The sequence below is a fragment of the Rutidosis leptorrhynchoides genome, chromosome 4 (genome assembly GCF_046630445.1).
Source record: "Rutidosis leptorrhynchoides isolate AG116_Rl617_1_P2 chromosome 4, CSIRO_AGI_Rlap_v1, whole genome shotgun sequence".
In the NCBI taxonomy this organism is placed as follows: domain Eukaryota; kingdom Viridiplantae; phylum Streptophyta; class Magnoliopsida; order Asterales; family Asteraceae; genus Rutidosis; species Rutidosis leptorrhynchoides.
The window spans coordinates 262,637,298-262,657,391 of NC_092336.1; the positions used below are offsets into that span (position 1 = coordinate 262,637,298).

Here is a 20,094-nt window from a genome sequence, read left to right on the forward strand (position 1 = left end):
TCTTCTACTAACCCTGGTTGGTTATTAGTGTGAGGTAGAGGTCGGATATCTCCTCTATTTTCGTTAATGGTAGCCTCAAGACAAAAAATTCTTGCAAAAAGGGTATAAATGGTGTTGTGAACGGGTTCACCAGTGAGCGGGTCAAGTACTCCAAGGTTAGGTGGTAGATTCAGTTCATGATATGGAGTACCTTCTTCCCTTCTCCATAGGGTGAGTATGTCGCGAACCCACCCCCATTTTCTCCAGTAATCACGGTAGTTGATTGGTTGGTGTGCTCCTGTCACGCTGTCTTCGGAGTCAGAGGAACTTGGTCGATTCGTAGAGGCCATCTTACGCGATCTCGGAAAAGATTTTTTTTTTTATGAAGAGTTTAGTGACAGCAATTGATAGTTGGATGGTATTCTCAATGCATAATATGCATAGATATATATAGTACCAGGTTCCCTTAGATTACGGAGAAATTTACGGAAGATATCAGGCAAAGTCTACCGTAATAGATACGCTAAGATATGAATTTGTCTATACACTATCTATGCAATAAAGGCAGTAGGACGTGTCTAGACTTAGGAATGATAAGCAGGTAATTTCTTAAGGATGATAAATAGATGATTTTCGACACGAAATGATAAGCAAAACTTTTGACATGCAGACACGGTCGAAGTCCAGACCCACTAATGCATCTAAACAACTATCAGTTAGACATACTAATTCAAGACCTGGTTCACTAAGACCACCGCTCTGATACCACCTGAAAGGACCCGTCCTAATCCACCTGGACGAAGTCTTCATCAGATGATCCCATTGCGAGATTCTGACCTCTATATGCCAGGAACGACTCCATGTAATATCTTTAAAATGAGCAAATGCACTGCGGAAGGTTTCTTTCATACCTGAGAATAAACATGCTTAAAAGTGTCAACCAAAGGTTGGTGAATTCATAGGTTTATCATAACAATCATTTCATTATATTAATAGACCACAAGATTTTCGTTTATAATATATATGTACACTCGCAAGTGTATAAAGTATTCTATAAGTTGTAGGCACCCGGTAACAAGCCTTAACGTTCATGTTTTACCCTCTGAAGTACACCAGAGCATGTGTGTTTAAAATTACCTCGAAGTACTAAAGCATCCCATAGTCAATATGGGGTTTGTCAGGCCCAATAGATCTATCTTTAGGATTTGCGCCTACCGTACAAACACAAGTAGTTTAATGTTACCAAGCTAAGGGTATATTTCTGGTTTAAACCTACTTAGAATTAGTTTTAATACTTGTGCCTATTTCGTAAAACATTTATAAAACAGCGCAAGTATTCTCAGCTCAAAAATATATATTGCAAAAGCAATTAAAAAGGGAGCAAATGAAACTCACCTAATGTATTTTGTAGTAAAAATACATATGACTATATTGAACAATGCAGGGTTGGCCTCGGATTCACGAACCTATATTCCATTATGTATATTAACACATATAATGGTAATCGAATAAATTTATATATGTATTTATTTAGTGATATCATTTTAGAACTCATATATTCCATTAAAATATTAATATAGTTATATCATATGTATTAGACTTATTTTTGTATAATTTTATTTATTTTTAAATAATAGTTATAATAATACTAAAATATTGATGATAATAATAATAATGTTAAAAATAATAATAAGAATATTGTTAATACTAATACTAATAGTAATAGTAATAACACTGATAATAATAATAATAATTCCAAAAATGATAATTTTTCATAAAAATGATAATTTTTATTAAAAATACTTTTGTTAATAATAATAATTTTGAAAATAATAATTTAATGGTAATACTTAGTAATAATATTAATAATAATATTAATAGTAATGATAATCCTAATACTCATTTTAACAATAATAATAAGTATAGTATTTATAATAATAATAATAATAATAATGATAATAATAATAATAATAATAATAATAATAATAATAATAATAATAATAATAATAATAATAATAATAATAATAATAATAATAATAATAATAATAATAATAATAATAATGACTACCTTTGAAGCTTTTTCCCCAAAAAAAATGTCTTAGACAAGGCTCGAACCCAAGACCTCTCATTCACCCAACACTCCCTCTTACCATTGCTCTGGTTATTGTTTTTCTGTTTTAGTTCTCTCGTTTATTTATGTAATATATATAAAATTGTTTTATCATACTAAAACCCTAATGGATCTCCATCATCATCATCATCGTAATCATAATAAGCTTACCCTCCTAGCAGCATAACAGTTTCGGCCCATTAAAACCATTGACCCAACAACAATTTCGGCCCATCAATGATTTTGGCCCACAGTAGGTTTAGAGGGTTCAAGGGTTACGGCCCAATTTGTTTTAGATTTAATTTATACATCGTGGAATATAGCTGGATGTTTATAAGTCTTGGTGGGGTTCAGTTTTTATCCAGGAACAACAATATCATTCATTTATATCTTCCATTATTAAAGTCGACATATTTAACAACATCCTTCATCATATTATCTGTTGTATCATTATTATCCTGATACATAAAATCACATCTTCATCATGATTCATTATTTCTCTTCTTCTTCTTCTTCGAACGAAATAAAAGAGTGAGGGTGTTCGGTACTCGACAGAACAGTGGTGAAACTCGACCAAAATCAGAACCAAACAGAAATGGAAGGTGATGTGGGTGTTCCGGTTGGTTTGGCTCAAACAGTAGACGACACGAGATCAGTTGTAGTTTTAATAATTTTGGTTGTGGGTTTGAGTGGTTTTTACGGTTGCAAAAATAGAACCAATGATGCAGTTTGGTGGGTGATGGTTGTGTAAAGTGGTTCGATGATGAAGAAATAACAACTGAAAGCGACGGTGGCTGTTGTTCGAGCAGTTAGACTTGAATGATTCAGTTGTTGTTTAGAATTATACAGAATAATTCCAACCTTATGTAATTTGTTTCCTCAGTTAACGAAATAACCCAGAAAACTGCTCCAGTCCTTTGTTCCATTTTCTTCGTATTAAATTAATTATATTGGGTTGAGTTTGATATATTATATCCAACAAAAGGTGGTGTGTCGGAGAAGAGAAGAGAGAAAGAAGAGAGAGAATGACGGATTGAAGGTGGTGTTGAATGGTGACCGTGAGGTGTGGTGGTAATGGTTACGGTGGTGATGATTTCGGGTTCACGAAGAAGAAAATGAGAGAAAAAGAATGAGATAAAGATGGTGCCGTAATGGTGATTCTTGGTGTATGGTGAAAGGACCCGTCCTAATCCATCCGGACGAAGTCCATATCGATTATAAACGATTCACAACAGTTGACTACATTGCGAGGTACTTGACCTCTATATGATACATTTTACAAACATTGCATTCGTTTTTTTTTAAAAGACAATCTTTCATTTACATCAAAAGTTGACGGCATGCATACCATTTCATTATATATCTAACTATAATTGAATTAATAATAATCTTGATGAACTCGATGACTCGAATGCAACGTCTTTTGAAATATGTCATGAATGACTCCAAGTAATGTCTCTAATATGAGCAAATGCACAGCGGAAGATTTCTTTCGTACCTGAGAATAAACATGCTTTCAAGTGTCAATCAAAAGATTGGTGAGTTCATGAGTTTAACATAAACAATCGTTTCCATCATTTTAATAGACCACAAGATTTTCATTTCTCATAAATATACGTCCCATGCATAGAGACAACAATAATCATTCATATGGATTGAACACCTGGTAATCGACATTCACAAGATGCATATAAGAATATCCCCATCATTCTGGGATCCTCCTTCGGACATGATATAAATTTCGAAGTACTAAAGCATCCGGTACTTTGGATGGGGCTTGTTGGGCCCGATAGATCTATCTTTAGAGTTCGCGTCAATTAGAGTGTCTGTTCCCTAATTCTTAGATTACCAGACTAAATAAAAAGGGGCATATTCGATTTCGATAATTCAACCATATAATGTAGTTTTGATTACTTGTGTCTATTTCGTAAAACTGTTATAAAAACAGCGCATGTATTCTCAGTCCCAAAAATATATATTGCAAAAACATTTAAAAAGGGAATAATGAAACTCACGTATATAAATATTGTAAAACAGTTAATAAAGCATTTGCATGTATTCTCAGCCCAAAAATGTAATGAGTAAAAAGGGAGCAAATGAACTCACGCATATAATTATTATAAAACAGTTAATAAAACAATTGCATGTATTCTCAGCCCCAAAAATGTAAAGAGAAAAAGGGGAGCAAATGAAACTCACGCATATAATTATTGTAAAACAGTTACTAAAGCATTTGCATGTATTCTCAGCCCCATAAATGTAAAGAGTGAAAGGGAGTAAATGAAACTCACACTACAATATTTTTGTAGTAAAAATATTCATACGACGATACTGAACAATGCAGGGTTGGCCTCGGATTCACGAACCTATATCATTTATATATTTATTAATATACATAGTTGTAATCGAATAATATATATATATATATATATATATATATATATATATATATATATATATATATATATATATATATATATATATATATATATATATATATATATATATATATATATATATATATATAAATATATATATACATTTATTAGTTATATACATTTTATATTAATAATATATTTATATTAATAATATATATTTTTCATATATTTATTTTGTTATATAAAGTATTAGTTTTCATTATGTTATATGTATTAAATCTATTTTGATATAATTAACATTTAGTTGTTATAATATTAATAATAGGAATAATATTAACAATAACGATACTTATAATAATAATAATATTGATAATACTAATAATAAGGTTAATATTGATAAAAATGATATTAATAATAAAATCTATAAAAATTTTAATAATAATAGTAATAATAAATATATTATTTATAATAATAATAATAATATAAATGTTAATTTTAAAATGATAATTTTTAATAAAGTTAATAACTTTACTAAAAATGTTAAGTTATAAAAAAAATGATAGGTTTAATAAAAATGATAACTTTGATAATTTTAGTTATAATGATACTTCTAATAGAAATGATAATAATAATAATAATTTTAATAATAAAAATGATAATTTTTGTAAAAATGATAATAAAGATAATAGTTTTTAATAATACTCATAATACTTATTTTAATGATAATAACGTCTTTAATACTTCTAAATATAAATATGACATTAGTTATAATAATTATAATTCTAACAATCATAATCATAACAATAATTAATAATACACATAATTCTAATAATAATACTACTACTACTACTACTAATAATAATAATAATAAAAGTAATTGTGTATACCCTTAAAGCTTTGTCTAAAAAAAAATCCTCTAGACAGAATTCGAACCCGCGACCTCTCGAAACCCCAACAACACCCTTAACCATTCTTCTATCTTTGTTTTTCTGAAATAATACTAACTTAATATCTATTTACCCTGTATAATACTTTTCCAGTTTATCATTGAATCAATAACATACACCATGTCTTTTAATTCCTCATTTTCATATTTACGGCCCAATACAGATAGCCCAACTACAAGGCAACTTCTAGCCCATTGCAAACCCCTAAAACATCCCACGTAGCATCAACAATTCAGGGTTTCGGTTTATACTTATTTTTAACAGAACAAACACGCATAGAGGCGGTCATCGATTAACAGTAGTGAATAATCCGATGAAGATGGGTTTCGTTGATTTGAGCAGGAAACAAAACTGGTTAGTTTTTCGGTTGAAGAAGTGGTGCAGAGTGATCGAATGGCAGCTGAGACGTTGATGATTTATTGGGTTTGTGTCGAACAGTAAACCGGAAGAGATGACAGCAGGTTTTAGATAGGTTTGGTGGACATCGAATAGAACAAAAAATTTAATATCATTATCGTTCAATTGTCATCGTCTTTCATTCGGTATCCTTCATCATTTCATTATCTCATCACCAAGCATCGTGATCATCAACAATGTAAAAGAAATCATTTTCATTATTATTCCAGCCGTATATATATCTTCATCATGTAATAAAAAAAATAACCAAACTCCACTACTCTATTATGGTCGGCCACTTATGTGGTAACTAATCCCACTTGCTGAATGAATTTGTGATGCTTATTAATATACAATACACCCATATTGACAAGGCTTTAAAGGTGACCCCTCCTCATTATTAAATTAGTTATTATCATCATTATTTTATGTATCATCGTTACCTTCTATTTCGTTTTATCATAATCGAATTACAATCATTATCGTCGATCATTATTGCAGGTGACTGAGTTAATAGTATCGAAAGAGTACTAGCCTGGTTCCTCGGCTGTGCAGTAGGCCTGAATGATAATCTTTATTGATCATACATGAATACTAGAATAGTATCAGTCAACATTGCAGCAATTAGGTGATGATGTTTGTGTGGTGTTCGAACTGCAGCAGAAGAAGGCAACAGCAGTAGCGTGTGATGGTGATGGTCTCGGACAGTAAAACAGGAAACAACAACAAGTGGGTGTTCGATAATCGATGGTGGTTTGTATTGTCAAGAAGAAAAAAAAATTTAAACGGAATCAATAATATCGAATGAGGTCGTATGTTGTGATGTTGGTGGTTTGTATGGTGGTTTATCATGGAGAAGGATATGGTGGTGGTGGTTTCTGCAGAAGTGGTGGTAACCGGGGTAGGGTGGCGTAGAGGTGTAGCTAGGGTGGCGGTGAGTTGTAACCCCAAGTGGGTTTTCATGAAGGTGGGTTGATGGCTTTCGAAAATAAGAAGATCTTGATGATATATTTGGAAATGGTGGGTTTGTGGTGGTTGTCGAATGTTTGTACAAGGACAAGGAGAAAGAATCGTTTATACATAAATCTAGATGCAGATGGTTTTAATATGATGTGTTGAAATCAAAAACATGCGTACATATAATACTTTCATAATTAATTTATAATATTAATAATAATTAATAATAATAATATAATAACAACTTGAATCACAGTAACATATAGAAAGCCATCAAGTTCCTGTTTCCACCGACAGTTGAAGGGAGTATTAAATCGTGGTCCATTGCTAAACAGTTAAATTATATAAGTGTTCCTAAAAATCCCAAATTTTCAATTTAAGTCCATTTATTTATTTTGGTCATTACCTGTTTGAAACCTGATCAAAAAGATTCGATAATTATTTATTTTCTGTTCCAATTTATATGTACAGAGTACAAAAACTTAGATTGAAATGGTAAAAACAATATTTATCAAAACTATTATCTTTTTAATCAAATTTTGGAACAAATTTTATTTTAAAACTTCTTATATATATAATAGACCTATTTTAAAAACAATTAAATGTCAACCGAAAGATTTTAACATCACTTCGGAGCAAGATATTCTCTAAAGATTTCAACGGATCCAGAATTATCTGGATTCTTCGAATACAGGGTATGGTCCTTGTATTTGTCCTTGATCTCCTTCATAGTTAACTCAATCCGTTTTTCCGTTCCAACTTTTCTGAGCTTTTCCAATGTATCCTTCTTTACCATCAAACTTCTTACTGTTATGGTCATTTTACGGTTGTCTACAGTTTCTACTACTTCACTCAACTTTTCAATATTTAGAGTATTGATTTGTAGACTGAATGCTCTTCAAAATTTTAGAGTGGAAGATCATAATTATATGAGATAATGTTATATGTATACATATAACTTTTGATGTAGAAACGTTACGAGATTCAAAATACTGATTGCTGATTTCTCGATACTTGGTATGGCAATTCTCGTTACAATATGTCGATGAGTTCATGATAAGACTTCAATAGATAAATATAGTGATTTGTTGAAGAGATTTAAGCCAAGGATCAACGAGGTTGCTGGTATGTCTGCTGGTAATATGATGGAATATAAAAGGTTCCCCAGTAACAATAAAAGAGCACGTGTATAAATCAAGGTTATAATGAGGCTAATTCAAATGAAAAGTATAGGTTGACTTGCTGTAGCTGTGACAAAATTTGCTACTTTGAAAGGAATTACCAAGTTATTTTGGGTAATAACAATGCCAAAGAAGCTAGCACAGATACGTGTTAAACGTTTACTCAAGTTCCGAGTGTTTTTTAGGTGCATATCTATATGCATATATCTTTTCTTCCGTAGATGAAGTACGGTTGATTCATCCTATCGATTGAAATGTTTTCAAGAATTATGAAAGGTTTGAATCGCAGATTGTAATCGTCAAGATACAAATGAGGTTTAAGATGAAATCAAGTGGCAAACTTGAAGAATTGTTTAGTTTCATATGTTATAATCAATATTTTAATTCATTTTAATTGTCCATTTATTGGTAGTCCTTAGTTGATAGTTCACACTTAGCAATTCAACAATTCATATATAGTTTAATATATTATATTCGAATTGATTAATACATATCGTGACCCGTGTACATGTCTCAGACTCGATCACAACTCAAAGTATATATATTATTTGAGAATCAACCCCAACCCTGTATAGAGAACTCGATCATTACTGCATATAGAGTGTCTATGGTGATTCCAAATAATATATATAGATGCGTCGATATGATATTTCAAAACCTTGTATACGTGTCCCGATATTTAAAGTGCGTAAAAATAAATAACAGAAATTAAATGACCATAAATAAAATTGCGAGAATGTAAACTGCGATAATTAAATTGCGATAAATAAAATGTAATCAGTTAGCTAGGAACAGTTAGCGTAGATTCTTAACAAAATTTCTCATAGTTAATTTGTCTGTTTCTAACAAATTTTATTTTGTCATATGTTTTCTTCATTATGCCACTTGTTGGGTTCTGATAAATCAAAATCCCAATATGAAATTGGATGAATATGGTTATTCTGTGATGAACGGATTTGTATATCGGTAGATGTAAGTAGAATAATAAACAACTGTTGAATCAGATTCAAAGAATGTACAATGTAACTTAATTATGTGAAATCTGAATATTCCTCGGGTATTACCTACCCGTTAAAATATTTTTACCATTAACAGTTTGTACAAAAGAATTTTTAATTATAATCTTTATGAAAATATACTTATATATATATATTTTCTTCAGATGTAGTCATAGATTTAATGAGTTAATATAATATTAATCTCATTTGATTCAATGTTAAATCTAGAATACATAATCTCTAAAACATTAGAGATTACATAATCATCATGAAGAACGAAGGTAATTGATGTAGAACGATACGTAGAACGATGATTATATTCGAGGTACAGAATGAGATGTTGAGACATGGATTGTTGCTGGTACTAGTGCTGTTACTGATGGTACTGTTGGTGCTGGTGATGTTGCTGGAGCTGGTACATTTTGCACCATATTCTCCAAATTGATTACTCGAGCGCGAAGTTCATTGACTTCTTCTATTATTCTGGGATGATTGTTGGTCGGAACGAGCGGATGAATAAGGTTCAGAATTGTGGATAGAATATAATCTTGTCGAGTTACCCTGGAAATGAGACTGAAAATGGTGTCTCGAACAGGTTCGCCGGTAAACGCTTCAGGTTCATTGTCAAGAGGTGAATTCGGTTGGTGGAAGGGATTGCCTTCTGTGCGTTTCCATTAATTAAGTCGACTACGAACCCATCAGATGAATTGATAATGTCTGATTGGTTGATTCATGCCGATGATGCTGTTTTCGGAGCTTAGGTCAACATCTATGTCGGAATAGCTGTCGGAATAACTATCAGAATAGCTATCGGAATCTGAGGGACTCGAACTGGTTGCAGGATTCATCTTGTACGATCAGATGAAGGATTTTCGATAAGAAATAGATTATAGGATGTAGATTAGTACCCTGCAATACATAATTTACATATGCATATATAATACTAAAATCCCATAAGTTACGGATGAATCTACGGAAGTTGTCAGGCAAAGATACAGTAACAGATACGCTAAGATATGAAGTAGCAGATACGCTAAGATATGAAGTAGCAGATACGCTAAGATATGAATTTTGTCTATACACTATTCATGCAGTCAATGCAGTAAAACGTGTCTAGACTAAGAATGATAAGTAAGTGATTCTCTAAGAATGATAATCAGGTAATTTTCGACACGAAATGATAAGCAAAACTTTTGACATGCAGACACGGTCGAAGTCCAGACTCACTAATGCATCCTAATGACTTATCAGTTAGACACACTAATGCAGACTTGGTTCGCTAAGACCACCGCTCTGATACCAACTGAAAGGACCCATCCTAATCCATTCGGACGAAGTCCATATCGATTATAAATGATTCACAACAGTTGACTACATCGCGAGGTACTTGACCTCTATATGATACATTTTACAAACATTGCATTCGTTTTTTTTTAAAAGACAATCTTTCATTTACATCGAAAGTTGATGGCATGCATACCATTTCATAATATATCTAACTATAATTGAATTAATAATAATCTTGATGAACTCGACGACTCGAATGCAACGTCTTTTGAAATATGTCATGAATGACTCCAAGTAATGTCTCTAATATGAGCAAATGCACAACGGAAGATTTCTTTCATACCTGAGAATAAACATGCTTTCAAGTGTCAATTAAAAGATTGGTGAGTTCATTAGTTTAACATAAACAATCGTTTCCATATTTTAATAGACCACAAGATTTTCATTTCTCATAAATATACGTCCCATGCATAGAGACAAAAATAATCATTCATATGGATTGAACACCTGGTAATCGACATTCACAAGATGCATATAAGAATATCCCCATCATTCCGGGATCCTCCTTCGGACATGATATAAATTTCGAAGTACTAAAGCATCTGGTACTTTGGATGGGGCTTGTTGGGCCCGATAGATCTATCTTTAGAGTTCACGTCAATTAGGGTGTCTGTTCCCTAATTCTTAGATTACCAGACTAAATAAAAAGGGGCATATTCGATTTCAATAATTCAACCATATAATGTAGTTTTGATTACTTGTGTCTATTTCGTAAAACAGTTATAAAAACAGCTCATGTATTCTCAGTCCCAAAAATATATATTGCAAAAGCATTTAAAAAGGGAATAATGAAACTCACGCATATAAATATTGTAAAACAGTTAATAAAGCATTTGCATGTATTCTCAGCCCAAAAATGTAATGAGTAAAAAGGGAGCAAATGAACTCACGCATATAATTATTGTAAAACAGTTAATAAAACATTTGCATGTATTCTCAGCCCCAAAAATGTAAAGAGAAAAAGGGGAGCAAATGAAACTCACGCATATAATTATTGTAAAACAGTTACTAAAGCATTTGCATGTATTCTCAGCCCCAAAAATGTAAAGAGTAAAAGGGAGTAAATAAAACTCACACTACAATATTTTTGTAGTAAAAATATTCATACGACGATACTGAATAATGCAGGGTTGGCCTCGGATTCACGAACCTATATCATTTGTATATTTATTAATATACATAGTTGTAATCGAATAATATATATATATATATATATATATATATATATATATATATATATATATATATATATATATATATATATATATATATATATATATATATATATATATATATATATATTTGTATATATATATATATATATACATTTATTAGTTATATACATTTTATATTAATAATATATATGTTTCATATATTTATTTTGTTATATAAAGTATTACTTTTCATTATGTTATATGTATTAAATATATTTTGATATAATTAACATTTAGTTGTTATAATATTAATAATAGGAATAATATTAACAATAACGATACTTATAATAATAATAATATTGATAATACTAATAATAAGGTTAATATTGATAAAAATGATATTAATAATAAAATCTATAAAATTTTTAATAATAATAGTAATAATAATTATATTATTTATAATAATAATAAAAATTTTAATTTTAAAATGATAATTTTTAATAAAGTTAATAACTTTACTAAAAATGTTAAGTTATAAAAAAAATGATAGGTTTAATAAAAATGATAACTTTGATAATTTTAGTTATAATGATACTTCTAATAGAAATGATAATAATAATAATAATTTTAATAATAAAAATGATAATTTTTGTAAAAATGATAATAAAGATAATAGTTTTTAATAATACTCATAATACTTATTTTAATGATAATAACGTCTTTAATACTTCTAAATATAAATATGACATTAGTTATAATAATTATAATTCTAACAATCATAATCATAACAATAATTAATAATACACATAATTCTAATAATAATACTAATAATAATAATAATAATAATAATAATAATAATAATAATAATAATAATAATAATAATAATAATAATAATAATAATAATAATAATAATAAAAGTAATTGTGTATACCCTTAAAGCTTTGTCTAAAAAAAAATCCTCCAGACGGAATTCGAACCTGCGACCTCTCGAAACCCCAACAACACCCTTAACCATTTTTCTATCTTTGTTTTTCTGAAATCATACTAACTTAATATCTATTTACCCCGTATAATACTTTTCCAATTTATCATTGAATCAATAACATACACCATGTCTTTTAATTCCTCATTTTCATATTTACGGCCCAATACAGATAACCCAACTACAAGGCAACTTCTAGCCCATTGCAAACCCCTAAAACATCCCACGTAGCATCAAAAATTTAGGGTTTCGGTTTATACTTATTTTTAACAGAACAAACACGCATAGAGGCAGTCATCGATTAACAGTAGTGAATAATCCGATGAAGATGGGTTTCGTTGATTTGAGCAGGAAACAAAACTGGTTAGTTTTTCGATTGAAGAAGTGGTGCAGAGTGATCGAATGGCAGCTGAGACGTTGATGATTTATTGGGTTTGTGTCGAACAGCAAACCGGAAGAGATGACAGCAGGTTTTAGATGGGTTTGGTGGACGTCGAACAGAACAAAAAATTTAATATCATTATCGTTCAATCGTCATCGTCTTTCATTCGGTATCCTTCATCATTTCATTATCTCATCACCAAGCATCGTGATCATCAACAATGTAAAAGAAATCATTTTCATTATTATTCCAGCCGTATATATATCTTCATCATGTAATAAAAAAAATAACCAAACTCCACTACTCTATTGTGGTCGGCCACTTATGTAGTAACTAATCCCACTTGCTGAATGAATTTGTGATGTTTATTAATATACAATACACCCATATTGACAAGGCTTTAAAGGTGACCCCTCCTCATTATTAAATTAGTTATTATCATCATTATTTGCTGTATCATCGTTACCTTCTATTTCATTTTATCATAATCGAATTACAATCATTATCGTCGATCATTATTGCAGGTGACTGAGTTAATAGTATCGAAAGAGTACTAGCCTGGTTCCTCGGCTGTGCAGTAGGCCTGAATGATAATCGTTATTGATCAGACATGAATACTAGAATAGTATCAGTCAACATTGCAGCAATTAGGTGACGATGTTTGTGTGGTGTTCGAACTGCAGCAGAAGAAGGCAACAGCAGTAGCGTGTGATGGTGATGGTTTCGGACAGTAAAACAAGAAACAACAACAAGTGGGTATTCGATAATCGATGGTGGTTTGTATTCTCAAGAAGAAAAAAAAAAATTTAACGGAATCAATAATATCGAATGGGGTCGTATGTTGTGATGTTGGTGGTTTGTATGGTGGTTTATCATGGAGAAGGATATGGTGGTGGTGGTTTCTGCAGAAATGGTGGTAACCGGGGTAGGGTGGCGTAGTGGTGTAGCTAGGGTGGCGGTGAGTTGTAACCCCAAGTGGGTTTTCATGAAGGTGGGTTAATGGGTTTCGAAAATAAGAAGATCTTGATGATATATTTGGAAATGGTGGGTTTGTGGTGGTTGTCGAATCTTTGTACAAGGACAAGGAGAAAGAATCGTTTATACATAAATCTAGATGCAGATGGTTTTAATATGATGTGTTGAAATCAAAAAAATGCGTACATATAATACTTTCATAATTAATTTATAATATTAATAATAATTAATAATAATAATATAATAACAACTTGAATCACAGTAACATATAGAAAGCCATCAAGTTCCTATTTCCACCGACAGTTGAAGGGAGTATTAAATCGTGGTCCATTGCTAAACAGTTAAATTATATAAGTGTTCCTAAAAATCCCAAATTTTTAATTTAAGTCCATTTATTTATTTTGGTCATTACCTGTTTGAAACCTGATCAAAAAGATTCGATAATTATTTATTTTCTGTTCCAATTTATATGTACAGAGTACAAAAACTTAGATTGAAATGGTAAAAAAAATATTTATCAAAACTATTATCTTTTTAATCAAATTTTGGAACAAATTTTATTTTAAAACTTCTTATATATATAATAGACCTATTTTAAAAACAATTAAATGTCAACCGAAAGTTACAGATATTTACCATATAAGCTCAGAATTAATTATATTTAATATACACTATGTATATATATAAACAGTTTTAAATAACAAAATTTACTACGCAAATAAATATATATTAAATAATTAAATTAAATATAACAATATATATATATACAAGAAATATGCATATAAAATAATAGTTTTTATTACAATGTATTTTATTTTACATATTTGTTTATAACAAAAATGTATATAATAGTTTATTAATATTCATGTTATTATATATATTATACATATATTTATATATACACATATTTATAAATATTCACATATTTACAAGCAATGGTTCGTGAATCATCGGGAATGGTCGAAGGTCAATTGAATATATGAAACAGTTCAAACATTTTTTGAGACTCAACCTAACAGACTTTGCTTATCGTGTTGAAAATACTATATCGTATCAAGAGTTTGATTTAAAATTAGTCAAAAATTTTCGGGTCACTACATATGGTTATGGTGGCCGTAGATGCTTCGGTGGAGAATCTTGGTGGCGAGTGGTGGTGGTATTGAATGGAGGTGGCGGCCGGTGGTTCCAAGGTGGAAGAGGTGTGTAATCACGATCGTGTATATATGATATATGTGATACATGTCTATGTATGTCATTGTATATATATACAAAGAATGAGATAGAGAAGATAAGAAAATAGTGAACCTATGTTAATAATTAAATCACGGGAGTTCTTGCTGACACTTATATCACATATAGTTCTATCGTGTCAATTGCTAAACAGTTAACGTTTAAAAGTGTTCCTAAAAATCCTAAATTTTTGGATTGACTATATTTAATTATTTCACTCATTACCTGTTTGAAACATGATCAAGAAGGTTCGAAAATTATTTATTTTCTGTTCCGATTTGTATGTACGGAGTACTAATATTTAAACTTAAAAAGGTAAAAATACTTTTAACAAATCTAAAATCTTCGTAATCGATTTACAGTTCAGCTTTTATTTTAATCCTTCATAAACATGTACTATATCTATATTAAAACTAACAAAACGTCAACCGAGTGTTACTGACGTTTACTAATTAAACTCGGAATCATTTATTTTTAATATATTCTCTTTCTATATATATAAACAGTTGTAATAGCTAGTTTAACTACTAAAATGAATATATTATATATTCTTAAACAAATAGATTTAATATTATTTATATATTTACAAGTAATATTTATACACATAATTATATATATATATATATATATATACATACATATATATATATATATATATATATATATATATATATATATATATATATATATATATATATAGTTTTCATTACATCGCGTATTATTTTACGTATTTATTTCCAAAAATTTAATCATACAATAGTTACAATAATATTTCAAATTATTATATATTTATATATGTATCTTTTTACAAATAATTGTTCGTGAATCATCGAGAATGGTCAAAATCAAATGAGTGTACCAAAATAGTTCAAAAGTTTTGAGACGCAACATGGCGGACTTTACTTATCATGTCAGAATTATGAAATTGTATCGTGAGTTTGGTTCAAAATTAGTCGAAATTTTCCTGGTCATGACAGTTAGGAACAATTAAATTTACAGAATCGTTAATAACATACAAGAAAATCAAATACTAATAATCCATTTCGTGAAAAGAGAGATACCCGTGTTCTTGTGAAAAAAGATATACCAGCGGAGTTCTTTGAATTGGTGAAAAAAGAGATACGTGAGTTGTTCAGAAACCTTTTAACTAACCCCAATTTGATTTGGCGCACACACTAGTTTTGATCCATCCACACCAAAACAATCTAAATTACCTTTTTTACCCTGATAAATAGTATATTGACTTCATTGTAGTTTAAGGGTAAAATAGAAAGTTTGTATTATTATAGAGTGGATGGATCAAATGCTAGTGTGGAAAGATCACCTCCCAAATTTTGGAGATGATATTTGAATTTACTCAAAAATTTAGAGGTGATATTTGAATTTACCCAAATTTTTTGAATGAAAAAAATTGGATCAGGTTCAACATTTGGGTCCGAAATCCGTGATATTTGGCGGTATCTTTTGAGAGGGTACGTTTTGGTGAAAATTAATTGAGGATAACTTCTCTATCTAGCTTATTTCTGGTAATTAATTTATAAACTTTATAGAAAAAATGTACACGAAATTAATTTAATTAGTCATAGAATGTATTTTTTTTTAAAATATATCATAATTGATCGTAATTTAACATCATTTATCATATGTGTTAATCTATTTAACGTACGTACTGCGCATTAAACCCTAAACCCTAAACACTTGACCCAAAACCCTAAACCCTAAACCATAAACCCTAAACACTAAACCCTATACCCTAAACACTAAACCCTATACCCTTAACCTTTATCCTTACACCCTTAAGCATAAACATTAAATCATAAACACTTAACCCTTAACCCTAAACGGTAAACCCTAAACCCTAAACGATAAACCCTAAACCCTAAACATTAAATCATAAACACTTAACTCTAAACCCTAAAGCCTAAACCCTAAACCATAAACCCTAAACCCTAATCATTAAAGCATAAACACTTAACCCTAAACCATAAACCCTAAACCCTAAACATTAAATCATAAACACTTAATCCTAAACCCTAAACGATAAACCCTAAACACTAAACCCTATACTCTAAACACTAAACCCTATACCCTAAACCCTATGCCCTACATCATTAACCATAAACATTAAATCATAAACACTTAACCCTGAACCCTAAACCCTAAACCCTAAATGATAAACCCTAAACCCGAAACACTAAACCTTATACCCTAAACACTAAACCCTATACTCTAAACCCTAAACCCTACACCCTTAACCATAAACATTAAATCATAAACACTTAACCCTAAACGGTAAACCCTAAACTCTAAACCCTGAACGATAAACCCTAAACATTAAATCATAAACACTTAACCCTAAACCATAAGCGCCTAAACCGTAAACCCTAAACATTAAATCATAAACACTTAATACTAAACCCTAAACATTAAATCATAAACACTTAATCACAACAACAATACCTAATCCCACAGATGTAGGGTATGGGGAAGGTAGGGTGTAGACAATCATTCCTCGTACCTTAGATTAGAAGGAAGTCACTACTCCACCCTCGGGTATAGAACCCGCGAATAGATCAGGTCTTCCCTCCCTCTACTCTAGAAGCAAAAGAGATTGCTTCCTAAAGGACCTCCGACCAGAAATGCTCATAAAAACAAAAAGTGAGGGCAAATGATACGTACCTGTAAGAGTTAAGTGCGCCTAGGAAGATGCAACCATACAAAGTAGCCATAAAAAGAGGACCCATATAGCAAGTAAAGCATAATAATAGGACAAATAGCATGGATAATATAGTGCGCAGAGACATGTAATTTCAAGTAGGCCGCAAACAAGCAAAATAAACACACACCCTCCCACCCGCACACCCACACACCCGAACACACTCATACACAAACACATACCCACACACAACACTTAATCCTAAACCCTAAACCCTAAAAGATAAACCTTAAATCCTAAACACTAAACCCTATACCCTAAACACTAAACCCTATACCCTAAACCCTAAACCCTACACCCTTAACCATAAACATTAAATCATAAACACTTAACCCTGAACCCTAAACCCTAAACTGTAAACCTTAAATCCTAAACCCTAAACCCTAAACCCTTACCCGATACCCTAAACCATAAACCCTTACCCGATACCCGGACCATAAACCCTTACCCGATACCCTAAACCATAAACCATATACCCTGAACATTATACCATATGCATGAACCATAAACATTAAACCCTAAACCCTAAACCATAAACCCTAAACACTAAACCCTAAGTTAATTGCAATCATCGATTATTAATCAGTTAATACGTAATTGAAGATATAAGTTGCAATCATCGAAAAATTGGGTCAGCTTTTTTCATACGCTTTGTCCATACCCCTTAATTCTGAATCTTTGATTTTGAACCAGGTTAATTTCTTATGTTTCATACGCTTTGTCAATACCCCTTAATTCTTACAATCTTTGATTTTGAACCACGTTAATTTATGTCCAATTAAATGTGTTTGTAGAATACATGTCTATGATGGACTCGACTTGGATGACCTTATGTAGATCTTCCCCTGCATACGAAAAAGGACTTGACAAATTTATAGAACGTATTTTCTCTAAAAAGGGAAAAGATGGTCATATATATTGTCCGTGCATATATTGCGGTAATCACAAATGGGTTGATCGGGTCCAGGCTAAAACACATTTGCTATGTGACGGGTTTTTCGAAGGTTATAAAATTCCAACTATGTTTTTCAAACCAGATGATACACCAATGTGGGATGCTAAAGATGATATGCAAGGATTGGCCCAATCTGTCTTCCATATTTTTGAAGATGAAGATGAAGATGATGATATCGGACAAACTGAAAATCAGACTGTACCAAACTTAAATGCTAAAAAGTTTTATAAAATATTGGAAGATGCAAAGAAAGAATTATATCCCGGCTGTAAGTTCTCTGTTCTTTCATTCATTGTTAGACTCTTCCATTCAAAGTGTGTTGGAAAATGTAATGAAAAAGGATTCAGCATGATTCTTGACACAATTATGGAAGCCTTCCCTCTTGCTACCATACCGAATTCATGGTATGAATTAAGGAAGGTAATAAGATATTTGGGTCTTGGTTATAAGAAAATTGATGCTTGTCCAAATGATTGTATGTTGTACTGGAAAGAAAATAAGGATAAAATTAAATGTGACGTATGTCAGACCTCAAGATATAAACAAATTAATAATGATTCTGAAGGTGAGTCAACCACACAAGCTGATAATGATGGTGATTACGAAGGTAATAAGGTTGGAGCAAAAGTGTTGCGTTATTTTACACTCATACCACGCTTGCAAAGATTGTTTATGTCACCTAAAACGGCCGAGTCGATGAGATGGCATGAAGAGAGTCGTACGAAAGATGGTATATTAAGACATCCCGCAGATTCACCAGCCTGGAAAACATTCGATTATCAGAATAGTGAATTTTCTAAAGAACCTCGTAATGTAAGGCTTGGTTTGGCGAGTGATGGGTTTACCCCTTTTGGAAACATGAGTGTTTCACATAGTACATGGCCCGTTGTTTTGATGCCATATAATCTGCCTCCATGGTTGTGCATGAAAAAATCTTTTTTATTCCTAACTTTACTTATACCCGGTCCATCTGCTCCAGGTAATAATATAGATGTCTATATGCAACCTCTAGTTGATGAGTTGAAAGAGTTGTGGGATACTGGAGTTAATACTTATGATGCATCAAATAAGAGTAACTTCACACTGCGTGCTGGTTTGATATGGACGGTAAGTGACTTTCATGCTTATGCAAATTTATCGAGTTGGAGCACTAAAGGTAAATTAGCTTATACTTCATGCCATAAGCTAACCAGGTCAATACGGTTATCAAACTCCCACAAAGTTATCTTCATAGCACATCATCGCTGGTTGGAATTGTTGCATGCTTTCCGTATGGATAAAGATTCTTTTGATGGCACAGAAGAACATGAAGGGTGACTGCGTTACTTAACAGGGGAACAAGTGCTTGCGGAGCTGAAAGGTTTTAAAATAAAATTTGGAAAACTTGTGAAGGATAACCCATCCTTA

At 31.1% G+C, this 20,094-nt stretch overlaps 1 protein-coding gene across 1 annotated transcript; it reads left to right on the forward strand.

The window, feature by feature from the left end:
- The first annotated feature begins 18,531 nt into the window (after positions 1–18,531).
- LOC139841592 (uncharacterized) lies at positions 18,532–20,004 on the forward strand. Its single transcript, XM_071831806.1, has one exon. It carries the CDS (start codon positions 18,532–18,534, stop codon positions 20,002–20,004), a length of 1,473 nt encoding a protein of 490 aa, XP_071687907.1.
- Positions 20,005–20,094: the final 90 nt, after the last annotated feature.